At 49.3% G+C, this 14206-nt stretch overlaps 1 protein-coding gene across 3 annotated transcripts in view; it reads right to left on the bottom strand.

The window, feature by feature from the left end:
• The window catches only part of KCNN3 (potassium calcium-activated channel subfamily N member 3), a 220271-nt gene that overhangs the window by 123428 nt on the left and 82637 nt on the right, over positions 1-14206 (bottom strand). For all 3 annotated transcript variants that reach the window (XM_019919766.3, XM_033858005.2, XM_033858010.2), the window contains exon 2: positions 6109-6204. In XM_019919766.3, coding sequence (XP_019775325.1) covers positions 6109-6198 — 90 coding nt within the window. In that variant the 5' untranslated portion in view covers positions 6199-6204. The remainder of the gene's footprint in view (positions 1-6108; positions 6205-14206) is intronic.

Below are 14206 nucleotides of genomic sequence, written 5' to 3'. Positions count from 1 at the left end.
GCATCACCAGCCTGGAGGCGTCTGGATGCCCAGCCCCCAAACCTCAACTTCCAAAACTAACCTGGTCATCATTCCCCACCTCAGCCTCCTTCTGCGGTTTCAACTATAATGAATGGCACTCCCAGCCACTGAGTTACCCTAGCAACTGCTGGACCCCTCCTTTCCCCACAGACAGTACCTCCAACTTCATAACTGACCAAGTCTGGTCAATTCCACTTGTTCAACATCTCTTATGCACAGTCTCTCCTGCCCTGGCTCTTGTCTTACCCTGATTCAGGGTGTCACCATCCCTCATCTCAACCATGGAAACATGCTTCCAATTAGTCTTCCTGCCTCTGAAATTGGCCCTTGCAACATTTGCCATGCTGCAGCTAAAATGCAGATCTGATCATCTCTCTCCCCTGCCTGAACTCCTTCCATGGTTCTCCCTGCTGCCCACAGGACAGTTCCAAAACTCTTCAGCAAGGCAGATGAGTTCCTGCTGGTCCTGCCATGCTCCAGAGTAGACCGGCCCCACTGCCCAGGACCTTGTCCTGGAGGCGTTCTGAATGCACTCTGCAGTTTCTCATCTCAGGGCCTCTGTTCCTTTTGAGACTTCTGCCTGGGATATCCTTTCCATGCTGTGAGCCCGGCAAATACGTCCTCATTGAAGCTGAGGTGTTTTGCATGTATTATCTAATTTGATCTGCACAACAACGCTGTGGTGGGTACTATTATTAGTCCCATTTTGCAGAAAGGAGATAGACTAAGAAGCATTCAGTAACTTGCTAAAGGCTACCATACATACTACAATGTGACAAAGAACATGATTTGAACCCAAGCTGGGCTACTCTAAAATCTGTGTTCTCAGCCTCCTTCTGTCCTGCCTTCCAGGATGGCACTAAAGACATTAGAGCCATGGATTCACTCAACACTGGCAACCCCTTGGAGAAGCAAAAGTGATTTCAGGGTTTCCAGCACAGAGTACTGGGCCCCTGTCCCAGGCTCTGCACAGAGTAGACCCTCGTTAAGTACACAATGAGTGAATGAATGCACTAGATGGGTAAGAAGGGTAGAGGAGGGAGGATATTGGGGGAGCAATAAAGTGTTCAGTGTCTCACTGGTCAGAATGGCCATCATCAAAAAGTCTACAAATAATACATGCTGGAGAAGGTGTGGAGAAAAGGGAACCCTCCCACACTGTTGGTGGGAATGTAAATTGGTGCAGCCACTACAGAAAACAGAATGAAGCTTCCTTAAAAAACTAAAAGTAGAGTTGCCATATGATCCAGAAATTCCACTCCTGGGCATATATCCAGAAAAGATGAAAACTCTAATTCAAAAAGATACATGCACCCCAATGTTCACAGTGGCACTGTTTACAATAGCCAAAACATGGGAGCAACCTAAGTGTCCATCAACAGATGAATGGATAAAGAAGATATTATATAGACACACAATGGAATACTAGTCAGCCATAAAAAAGAACGAAGTAATGCCATTTGCCGCAACATGGATGGCCCTAGAGATTACCATACTAAGTGAAGTAAGTCAGAGAAAGACAAATATCATATATCACTTATATGTGAATCTAAAATATAATACAAATGAACATATTTACAAAACAGAAACAGACTCGCAGACATAGAAAACAAACTTATGGTTACCAAAGGGGGAATAAATTAGGAGTTTGAGATGAACAGATATACACCACTACATATAAACTGTATAAACTGTAAGGGCCTACTTTACAGCTATACAGGGAAATATATTCAATATCCTGTAATAAACCATAATGGAAAAGAATCTAAAAAAGAATATATATATAACTGAATCACTTTGCTGTACACCTAAAACTAATACAATGTTGTCAATCAACTATACTTCAATAGAAAGAAAGAAAAGAAACAAAGAGAGAGAAAAGAGAAGAAACAAAGGGAGACAGAAAGGGGAAGGAAGGGAGAGAGGAAGGGAGGGAGGGAGTTACATGTTGAGCTAGGGGTGTGCTGATGGTCCCTAAAACGTGAGTCTGCAGCCTGGGGAGAGGAGGTTTGCACTGGTGATCTGTGATCACCAAACCACAGGAATAAATGGACTCTCCAAGGGAGAGTGCAGTTTTCAAAGTTTTGATAAATAACACAACAACCAATGCATTTTGCTTTTCATTTCTTTCCAGGACACGCTAGCCTGAGGAGAACAGATGCCCGGGCCTTTGAAGGCTCCGTGCTCCAAGATGCCAAGAGAAGAGGAGACCAAGGAGACACGGGGCAGCCATCCTCAAACGACAGGGAAACACAGGCACCTCTTTTCCCTACTCCAGAAGAGAGGCGGGCTGAGTGGAATTTTCAGAGAGGCCCGTTTCCTCTCAGTGGAAGGGCAGACTTTCTAGAACTCACACTGCCCAGCCAGGGAGAGCCTCCCTCAAGAGGCAATGAGTCCCGGTGACAGGCCGGCCCACAGAGGCTGGAGGGGCCTCCTGCACTGGTGAGGGGTGCGCCCCCTCCTGTCACCTCTGAGGACCTACCGAGCCTCAGGTGCATGACTTGAAGACAGAGTTTGGTGGAGAGGTTCCCAATAATGTTTCAGAGTCTTCTTTCTCAAAAACACAAGTTGTCCAAACTAATAACAAATACGAACACTATTCTAGAAGGTACGCCTAGCCTCCTGTGTGTGCTGGGCCAGGGCCAGGGCCAGGGGCCTGGATGTGAGCGACTGGGGCAGGGCTGGGGGGAGGTGGAAACACGGTCATCTGGTTCCTGCTAAAATTTAGCCAAGTGACCATTAACTGGTGTTGATGAGGAAGTGACGAGCATATCCTTAACACAGGCCGCTGACTTCACCCCACGGAGGAGAGGAGCCATACGCTCACCCTGCCCTACTTCCCAACAGATAAGCAGCAGCTGGCCTTTCCCTACTGAAGAGGCTTTCCAAGCGTCCCCTCTGGATCAGCACCGGCCATCACGCTTGGGATAACCCTCCCCCCACTCTCAGGAAGCAGGTCCCCCAGACGGCGGGCACCAACCGCAAACAGAGAATTACAGAATCGGGAGGGGAGGGGGGCGGGACGGGTGCTTAGGGTCCCCAATGAACAGATGTGGAAACTTGAGGCCCAAGACCACAGAGCTGAGTCATGGTCTAAAAGGCTTTGGAAACCAGATAGCTTGAATCCAGCATTCTTTCATTCAAAATATGCCCTGCAGACACCTGCTCTCTGTCAGACACCGTGGGTCCCTGGAAATACAAAGATTAACAGCGGGCTTCCCTGGTGGCGCAGTGGTTGAGAGTCCGCCTGCCGACGCAGGGTTCGTGCCCCGATCCGGGAGGATCCCAAATGCCGCAGAGCGACTGGGCCCGTGAGCCATGGCCGCTGAGCCTGCGTGTCCGGAGCCTGTGCTCCACGGCGGGAGAGGCCATGGCAGTGAGAGGCCCACGTACGGCCAAAAAAAAAAAAAAAAAGATTAACAGCATCATTGTCCCTGAGGGTGGGGGAAAGGATACAGAACAGAAAATCACAATATGGTCAGGTGAGTGCATACAAGGGTCCTGCTGACTGTCTGGGCCCAAACCGTTCCCATTTCCCTCTGGCAGGAGAAGGTCCCACTAGACCTTTCCAGAAGAAAGAACTTCACAGGACAGGTAAGAGGCACAGAGGGAGCCAGGTTCTGGTGACTCCCCACGTGACAGTGGGCCAGGGAGGATAAGGGGCTGGGCGGCGGGAGCTGAGAGTGCAGGAAGGGCCGGGCTAGAGCAGGGAGGAAGTCCAACCACCTGCCAGTACCGGGCAGTTGTGACAGTGACCATCTGGTGGGCACAGCTTGTACCTGGACGAGGTCCAGCTGGAAGCAGTGGGACAGAGGTCACAGGAAAGAGACCAGTTTCCACTTCATAAAGGCCCACTCTGCACTGTCAACTGTTACCCCCCCTGCTTATGAGTTGGGTGATATGACTTCCATACTTCAGATGCGGAAACCGATGCAGCCCAGAGAAGTTGTTATTGGCTCAAGGTCATTCAGGCTGAAGTGTCTGAGCCAGGATTTAATGCCACTGACTTCACTTTGTTTCTCCAAACTGTGAGTGTCAGGCCAAGACAAGTGACTGAAAAGCATCCTCTGCTGCCCATAATTAGGGTGAAGCAGAGACTGGCTATGAGCTGAGGATGGACAAAGTGTGCCCAGCGAGGTGCTAGCCTATCAGCATCACGGCCCTGCCACCAGGCCAGAACTGAGGTCACAACTGCAGCTGGGTGGGATCAGGTCTGAGAGCCAAGGCTGCAAGCCCTAGAGGGAGGTGGGGTAGGACCCCAAGAGAATCAGAGGGAGGGATGCCTGGCTCTTCCCATCCCAATGCCTGGAGTGGAAAGCAGCAGCAGTCAGGTTGAGTGGAACCGTCGTGCGGGTGTGAGGCTGAGATCAGCTCCTCTCCCCTCCCTCAAGCCTGGATCACAGATGAGTTCATGACTCTGCCTTTTTCTCTGGCCTGTGCAACCCCTCTGCACAGGTCAAGGTGATACACAGTAGTATAGACGCCCTCTAGATGAGGGTTCAGGGGCTCAGAGAAGTTGAGGAGATACATGGGTCCCACAGCTGGTTTGGGGTGGGGTGAACCCAGCCTGGAGCCCCGACTGTGACTCATGGTCCTGTCTCTGATCCTGGCCCGTTCCTCCTGCCTGTACTCCTGGCTCCTTTCTGGGGTTGACTGGACCACGGTCTGGGTTAAAGCCCACCTGCGTTGCCCAGGTCAGACCCCACGAAGGAAGCTGCTTGGTGGTGTCTGGGACTCTCAGCCTCCCCACACCTGTGACCCCCCCAGAGATTAAACAGTCCCCACCTTCTAGATTAGTGTCCTCTGGTTATCAACAGAGTGGAGGTAAGGTGGCCTGGAGCCAGGGCTCCCACACCCAGGCCAGCCGCAGAGGTCCCTGACACCCAGCGGCAAAGCAGAGCCCCTCCAGGAGCAGGAGACACTGGCCCATCTCTGCCTGTGCAGCCGCTCAGCCCAGAAACGCTGAGTGACAAAAGCGATGAGATTTGAAGTGTTTTACAGTTTACAGAGCTCTCTCATACACTCCCCATTCATCCTCACAACGACCCATAAATGGCAGAATAAAACCGCCATGTTCCAGACGAGGAAAAGTTCACATGTTCCAGTCCAGAAAGGTCTCAGGGCTGGCCAAAGACACGCTGTAAGAAGAGGTCATGGGCGAGACTCGGCCCCAGCTTTTCTGACTCTGAGTTCTGGTCTTTGTCAATTTCTTGCCTGCTGCCCAGATGTGGATCTATCTGTGCTCCTCCAGCCAAATGACAGGAGTTATATTTAGATGCGTATGCATGTGAGAAAAAACATCTGGATACTTTAGAACTACCCAGGGCCCCAGCAGAGCAGGTCAGCCTGAAGGGCCCAGTGAGAGGCAGACCCATTGTCATGAGAAGATGCTACAGATATGCTCACTCCTGCCTGCCGTTCCCAGCCCAGGTCGAACCATCCTCCCTACATCGGCCAAACTGGAGTGCACCCCAGAGGTTAAGCCAATACCTCTCTGGGTGCCAAGTGACTCCTGGACAGCAAGAAACAGAGGCCCCTTCAACTACAGCAGATTCTATTCTATCTAGAAAATGTCTCCTCCCTGGCAGAGTCCCGTGGGAGTAAAGTCTACACCAGTCAGAAATACAGATTCCCGGTGGTGTCTGGTGCAGTGTGTGTGTGTGTGTGTGTGTGTGTGTGTGTGTGTGTACGCAGGGGCACAGCAGGCAGGTCTGTTTCACTTGGGGGACTCAGTGGCTCAAGTTCAGAAAGGATCCAGCAAGAGATAGAAAGGGCAAAGCAAGTCTCACCGTAGAATGGTGCAGAATGAAAATTCTAAGCAGGACTGCCCCCCAACTCATGAAGTCGTGTTTGCCTCTGGGATCCCCACTTGAAGATAATGTCACAGTTGTTCTAAAGCCACAGGGCAGCCTCACAATTCCCTCTCCCACGAGGGTCCAAACCAAAAGAGAAGATCCACAATCTCAGATACCTTTTGCTGAAATCACCCAAGTAGCTACTGAAAGGGTAGGTTTGGGAGGGGGGACGGGCTCAGCCTGGAGCAAAGGAATAGCCCCTGCATGAAGGGGTGTGGGCGAGGGCACCTACCTGGACTTCACGTGTGTGATAGGCGATGATCAAACCCAAAAGGATGATGGTGGACAGACTGATAAGGCATTTCAGGGCCAATGAAAACATGGAATCCTGCAGGAGAAAGGGAAAGAGAGGATTAGGGAAATCCGGGATGGAGCATCTCATTTTACTCTGAGGCTGTGTTAAGGGGTGGGGGTGAGGGGCAGTGAAGGCAAAGGAAAGACTGTCACCAGCGCCTCCTGGGAGCGGGATACAGCACAAAGGTAGCCTGAGCCCCGAAAGTACCTTGGGCTGGGCCCTGGGCCGGCTCCGTCTCAGCAGCTGCCCTCTGAGCCTCTGTTTTCTAGGGTTAAATCATATTTGCATTCCTGCGATGAACCCTGCTTGGGCGTGATGTATTCTGTTTGTTATACATGCCTAGATTCAGTTTGCTGATGTGTTGTTTAGAATATTTGCCTCCATGCTCAGAAGTCACATGAACATAATTCTTTTCGATGCTGCTGTTATATGGTTTGGGCATCAATACTGTGCCAGCTTGAGCCTCTCTTTTCTCTTAACAAACCTGAACCAGAGGCTTCCGAGGTCCCTTCCATCTCTGACAATGCAGAGCTCTTTCAGGAATGAATGAGAATGTCCTGGCAGCAGCTCTCATCTCCCGTTTCAGGGCCAAGGGCGGGGAGGGAAGCGAGGGTGGCAGAGGAGCTACTGGAAAGAGAAGGGGGCCGAGCACAGGAGCAGAGAGGGGTCCTGGGCAGGAGAAGGGCCCTGAGGGTCCCTCCAGCTGAGGCTGGGGGAAACAGGGTTGGCCACTTGCCTTCACTGCAGTCCTCCAGCCCCAGGGCAGCTTAGGGGACCCACGTGGTTAGCAGCAAGAGCTCTGGGACCAGCCAACAGAATCCAAACCCTGACGTAGCCACTTACTAGCCACGTAACCTCAGTCTGCTCACTCCATCTCTCTGTGCTCAGTTGCCTCAGACATCAGATGGGGACAACATCAGTACCTACGTCTCAGGGCTGCTGTGAAGGATAAAGGCATTTGTCTATGTAAAGTGTCTAGCCCAGTGCCAGGCCCTGTGAGGGCTGGCTACTATCATCTACCTCACCTCCTCTACAGGGCTGGTGCCTCCTGGGCATTTGGAAGCCAGGGAGTAGAGGCAGCTCCCAGTCCCAAAGGAAGGCAGGAACACAGCCCTGAGCAAAGGCAGCAGAAAGCCAGGCAGTACTTCCAAGCACTGTGTTGTGGCTTCACGTATCCTGAGAGAGGCACGCCACATGAGAAACAGCCCCCATGCTCCAGAATCATAACATGCCTGATGTCTGCAAAGCACCTTACAGTTTACAAGGTGGTTTCACATCTTGTTCTCATCCATCCTTGAGACAGCCCTTGGCCTCTGGCCCAGCTTTATAGATATTACAGGCAGAGGCTCAGAGAGGTGAGTGGCTCATACCAGAGTTCAAAGCCAAGACTTCTGACTCTCAGCCTGACTCCCAGCCCAGAGCACTGCCCGCACCCCTCAGGCCCACTCTCAATGGGAAACAGTAAAAATGTGAGAAGTGCCCATTTACACAGACCCAAATGACTACATAAGACGATAATGGAAGGTGTTTCGAAGGTGAGATATGATTAATTACCACATGAAACCTACAATAGAGCTAGGGAGGGAGATATCACGGTCCAAGAAAGCAAGCTTTCAGAGACAGAGGGAGAGGTGGCTGAGATCTCCAGCGTTGGGGGGGAGGGGGTGTCCAATATGGCAGCCACTTAGAGTCAGTGGAGGGCTTGGACTTAAACCCAGGACTCCCAGATGCCCAAGTCCCTGTTCTCAACCACCCTCTGCAGGCTGAGATGGAAAGAAAGCAGCTCTCCCTGGTGTCTGCCAATCTACCATTCATTTATTTGATATAGTTTTGGGGCCCACTCTGTGCCAGACACAAGCTAGTGCTGGGGACCCAAGGGAGAACTAATGAAGGAGCTCATTCATTCTTTCTTTCTTTCATGACGATTTCAACAACTTCTCATTTCTTGAGCACCTGCTAGATGTCCAACAGTGTGCTGGATACTGCAGGATATTTATAGAGGGCCCCTGCCCACCACAAGTTTCCAATCTGGCTTATACACAAACCCCAGCTTTCTACACTGTACAGGATCATCCAGCTGTGGGGAAAATTCTCCATTCTGCCCTGCCCAGAGACAACAGTCTAAGCATAATCCACTTTTCATTTAGCCTCTTGCATGTTCTACACTTAATGAGAGCAGCCTGCAATCATTTACTCAGTGCACATGCACAGAGGTGCCTTGGGGGGTATTCTGCTGCTCCAGTTAAGGGCCCAAAGGAAAACAGAACACAGTTCCAGCCCTCAGGAAGGTTCCACTCTTCGAAAGCACTATTGGATGCCTGAAACACCACCCAAAGCGCAAGACCGACTGGGGCTGAAGAGAGCAGGTGGTGAATTCAGGGACACTCAGATACTTTTAGGACAAGACTACCTCCCTATAGGAATCAACTGGGGACAGATCATGATGTTTTTGAGCCAGAAATGACCATAACTTTCTTCTCAAAGGGGTCTGACATCTGGGGAGCATCATGCCTCCCCAGGGAAGGATTTGGGATCGGCTGTGCATTTCAAACTTTAATTTGTTTCTTTTGGCAGAAAGTAACTGAAATCAGAATCCAAGTCTATTTCCAACATTTTTAGAGGAAGAGGTGAAGGGAAAGGGGCCAGATGCTGTCTCTTCTCCTTTGAGCTTCTTCCTTTTGTTCTAAAACTCAAAGCCTTTACATAAGAGTCAACTCCACCTGCTTCTTCATTTTGGTCAGTGAAATCTCATCGGCCAGTCCCAGCCCCATAGGGAGATGAGTGTGCACTGGATCAGTGGGAATGCTCATTACTTCACAGATTTCCTTGCATTCTCTATCAATCACATGTCAATAAAAATTAAACCATCAACCATTTTTAATAGCAGGAAAATACGTCAAAGAAGTCTGGCTGGATTAGAAATGTTTTCTATTTGTTAAAATGTTGAATTATCATCTTTTCTTTTCTGTCTGAACTCCAGTGAAGCTTGAAATTGATATGGTTCTTTGGGTGATGGCAGCAACTCAGGGCTGGCTAATTAGCTGCCATACACCACATGTGTGTATGTACACACACCTGCTCAGCCCCCACTCACTGCTATCCAAGGGCCAAAGGGACTCATAGGGCTGGAAGGGAGTCCTGTGGTCAACTGGTCAACACTTCTCTCCTGCAACTCAGAATTTTTCAATAGAGTAATATCCTTAATACACAGGAATGCTTAAGAATTATATCCCAACAGATGAGAGTTGTTTTTTTAAAGCCATTTATTCCTAAATGTCCCAAAATATTAGAGTGGGTAAGTAAATTGGAGAATAGCCAGTGATGGAACACTGTGTTGCCACTTAAAGCCACTTCTGCAGAGAATATTTGAAGATATCAGGAAAGGATCATGATATAATATCAAGTCAAAAACCCAGACCCCAAAACTGTTAATATGGTATATTTCCAATTATTTTTTAATTTTTTACTTTTTTAATGTAAAAAAAGACTGCAAATATATAGTGTCATTCTATAAAGTGTCAGGGTACTCAGTTGTATTACCTCTGATGATCTGAGTACAACAGGTGCTTAATAAGTGCTTCTTGAAACTACTTAATAATAGTACTTTTATTTTTACCTAACATTTATTAAGTACTGACTACATACCAGGTCCCAGACTATGCCTTCTATACAGATTACTTCGCATTCTCACCCTACAGACGAGGTCATAATGTCTCCATTTTACTGATTAAAAAACAAAACAAAACAAAACAAAACTGAGGGTCATAGAGACAAAGTGACTTTTCCAAGGTCATACAGCTAGCCCAGACTTTAGCTATATATCAGGTTTTTCTATATACCACGCTTCCCCCCTGCCTTCAAAACGAACTAGGCTCCCGTGTGAGATAGTGAGTTCCTGACACCTTAGTAGAGGCTGGCTACAGCCATCAGGGGTGCTGTAGAGGAGATTCCTAGCAGGGAAGGAGGGTGCACCACATTCCTGCAAGATGCCCCTATCCACGTGGTCCTGTTCTGTTCCAAGCCATGAGCCAGCCCTTCACAGATCTGTGACTTGTTGACGACAACAACCCGTTATAAAGCGCTACTGTAGGGGTCTACCATGCAAGGTGGACATCGTCAACCCACTCTTACAGAGAAGAAGACTGAGGCGCCAAGAAGTTACCTAATTTGTCCAAGGACATGGCCAACCAATGGCCAAGTCAGGACTGAAGAAGCCAGGATTTACTCCAGATCATCTACTTCCAGGTTCTGTGCCCTGCCTGTGCACCAACACCCCACCTGCCCGGCTGGTCAGGCCTTTCCAGCCTCCAATTTCTTCAGTGAGGCTTCTCAGAACTGCTCTAGCCCTTCCTCCCCGAGGCTGTGCAGACTGTGATGGAGTGTGTTCCCAGCTTCTGAGCCAGCCATATAAATTGCTCTCCCGGCCGCCCTGTAGCTTCCAAAGACAAGCCAGAATTGTAATGATTATGGTAGATTTTCCAGAGACTTTGAAGTTCTAAATGTATTATATTGTTTGGAACATTTGAAAATAACAGAAAACCATGCAGGCAGAGTCCTAGAGGGGCATTGAACAGAAGTTAAATACCAGGTAGAGATGTGCAGGTGCCTTCCCCAAAGTGTGTGTGTGTGTGTGTGTGTGTGTGTGTGTGTGCACGTGTGTGCGTGTGTGTGTGTGCGTGTGTGTACATATGTGATCCATTCATGATCTTTGTCACTGGCTGGAACCCCCAAAGGGGAAGAGGTAATATCATCTAAAGTCTGTATCTACTGAATTAAGATTTACGTTTTGTGCATTCGACTTGGGAAATAATTGATTTAGAAATCTTTTCAGTTTAATAAGGTCAACTTTTCCTTCAATTTCATGGAGAGGCTCCAAAACTGATTGACATTCAGCATCAGCTTAGTACTGTGGCTCTGTAATGGTTGTCCTAATTAGACACTCTTGCTAATTAACGCTATGCAAATTAAAACCAGCCCCTTATCCACTGGCCAGGAAGACTGCATTCGTGATTGCTGTTCTCTGCGGAGACGGAGCTTCTTTCCTCAACCTGGTGCTTTCATACCAGCACCAAGCCCCTGCCTTCCTCCTTCCTCTGCTCTCATCCTGCCTCTTTCTCATAATCTCTCATTCTCGTCCACTCTCCACACCTTTCACCCTCATGCTCATCTCTTAGCTCAGGCTCATGGTCCCAGGTTGAGCTGCCTGATTTAAGCTGCCTGGCTCTTCCTGGCATTCTCAGAGTGACTGCCCAGCCTGGTTCCTACCAGAAGTCAGCTACCAGAATCCTATTTTGGTCACTCATGGTCCAGAATGGAATCACTCAGACCCTCTGCGTCCTTGGATGTCCAACTTGCAAACAGGGGAAACAGGCAAAGCTGTCACGATGGGGTGGGAGGGTGGACCCTGGGGGCTTCAAAGGGCACCTGGATCTCCGACAGGCCTGAGGAGGGAGAAGTTCCAAGAAGCCAGGGTGCTTCATAACTAAGAGGTCTCTGGAGCTGGGCCCTGGGCTTGCCATCAGAGGGCCCAGAAGGTCTGGGCCTCCTCCACGGTAAATGCCTGGCTTTGGACAAGCTGCTTCACTCTTCTAGGCCTCAATACCCCCAGTAAAATGAGACTCTTGGACCAAATAGCCCCTGAAGCCTAATGGCCGATGGCACTGGGCGCACACTGGCCATGACACATACACAGGTCATAGGGACACTCCCAATATTTCTTTCTTTTTTTCTCCTTTTCTCAGGCATTTCTATACATGATAAAATTGTGAGTGTGAAATAGTCAGCAACAAAACTCACTCATGCCAACTTCTCCTCAAATAGAACGAGATAGCTAACAAAGAAAATTACCATTGTCTCTTTCTAAATAACATGGGATTTGGAACCAAAAGGCCAGAATTCAAGTCATATCTTTGCTGCTCACTAGCTATGTGACACTGGACCTGTCACTTAACCTCTCTGGGCCTCTGTTTCCTTCTCTGCAAGCCAGATGTAACAGGACCAACTCTCACAGATACTGGAGGATAAAGTAAAATAATGCATATGAAAAAACTCATTCTTTTTTCACACACAAAAGAGCTCACATTCTCTTGTAGCCAAACGCCCTTTCTCTTGCTGCACAGATGTCAGTGCAGGTAAACTCAGCTGGTTCTCAGTCAGGGGCTGCTGAATGCACCTCCAATATCAGCATTTTAGGGTTGCAACAATTTACAAAGATGCTCCCCCAGGCATTTCAGAAAGATAGCTTTGGCGTCCTGCAATGGGCCAAACATTCATTCACTCATCCATTCACACTATAAATATTTACAGAGCACTTAACTATGCCCAGGCCCTGTGCTGGGTACTTGCAAAACGCCAGGGATTCCCCCACTCCATCCACCCCCAGTCCGCTGAGCCTGAATCCCACCTGGCAGACAAAGGGCAGATGAGTAGGGCCTGGAAGAAATGGGCAGGAAGCCCAGGCTGAGAGAAAAGACCTACAAGTAGCTCCTTGAATGACCAGGACCAGAAGAGGCGACCCTAGAGAGGCAGCTGAACCCGAACTGACCCTACATCCTGAATGTGAAGTGAGGAATACAGACTGACCCAAGGCCAAAGGAGCTTCAGAGAGTACCTTCTCCCCAAAGATGCTGTTTGCTAAGGATGCGGGCTCTCTCGGCAGACAAGGAGGGCATGAGACCTTCTTCTGCTCAATGACCACCAGGGCTGAGCATCATCCTGGGTCCTAGAGACCAAGCTCCAGGCACCTTCCACCTTCCTGAGCTCTCTGTGTGGGTGTCTTTACCAGGTCCCAGGGGCTGTCTCTCACCGCCAAGATGGAAACCCCAGAAGGGCAGGATTTCAAATTTGTTTGTCCACTTCTACATCCTGGCACCTCAGACATTGTCCGGCACATAGCAGGTCAATAAGTATCAGTTGAATGATGAATATTTGAATGAAAGGAACAAAATTTTGAGATGTGTCAAGCAGGTAGACACTTCCTTCCTGAACTCCCAAATACAGCTAAAGGAACATGATAAAAATAACAGCCTACATCTACTGTGCGCTTACCATTGCCAGGCGCTGTTGTAACTGCTTTAGATCCTCGGAACAACCCCATGCGAGGCCCGGGGAGGTTCCGTCACTTGCCCACCATCCCCAAGCAAGGACAGAGTAGAGGTCAGATTCCAACCCAGGCAGAAGTTAGACCCAAAGGTCTGCGCTCTCTCCACCCAGAGAGTCTCATGACACACGGGCTGCCTGTCATCGGAACATCGTCTTCCATGCCCAGTCTTCCTGGGCAGGACTAATCTCCCCATCTCACCCCACTCTCTGATGAGGCCCCAGTCATGTCACCATTAAACCCCGGTCACTCAGTAGCATGACAGACAGTCAGCAGCCTGACGTCAGGGCTGGGGGTCTGCATCGTTGTTGCAAGTGCAGCCCAGACCAGGCCTGGTATGGGGCGGGCAGGCAGGAAATGCTTGTGGAGTGAAGGATGCCAACGGTCTCAAAATGAAACTCATAAAGTCAAGTTGGCCTGGGCCATTTCTCTGTGGCCCTCCACTTTGTCACTCCCAGAGGAGATGGCTGAGGGATATCATGCAGTTAACACAAGGGCATTTGGGTCTGAGTAGAGGGTGGCCTGGTAATGGTTAGTGAAACCAGCACAACGACCAGGACACCAATTAAGAAGACATCATCCTCCCCAGGCCTCGGCCCTCCCGCTGTGCGATGACCCAAGGAGGAAAAAATGGTCATTTGGGAGACCACGCTACCAAAATATCAAGTCAGATGGGTCACCCCTAAGGCCACAAACATAATTCCAATTAAGGAGATGATTTCCTTTACAAGGTCTGAGCAGAGGGGAAATGGCATATCATGAATTCTCTACTGCATGCTTGCTTATAATTTAGCTTCCTGCCCCACTTATAACATTGGCAAAGATTCCATGCAATTCAATCAAAATGTTTTATTATATACTTGCCATGTGCCAGGCACTGTGCTAAGTGTAGGAGGCAGGAATACACATGATGAGGTCTTTCTGAAGGCAGCTTGG

Source organism: Tursiops truncatus, chromosome 1 (genome assembly GCF_011762595.2).
Source record: "Tursiops truncatus isolate mTurTru1 chromosome 1, mTurTru1.mat.Y, whole genome shotgun sequence".
NCBI classification, from domain to species: Eukaryota; Metazoa; Chordata; class Mammalia; order Artiodactyla; family Delphinidae; genus Tursiops; species Tursiops truncatus.
This window is presented reverse-complemented; position numbering and strand designations above follow the sequence as displayed.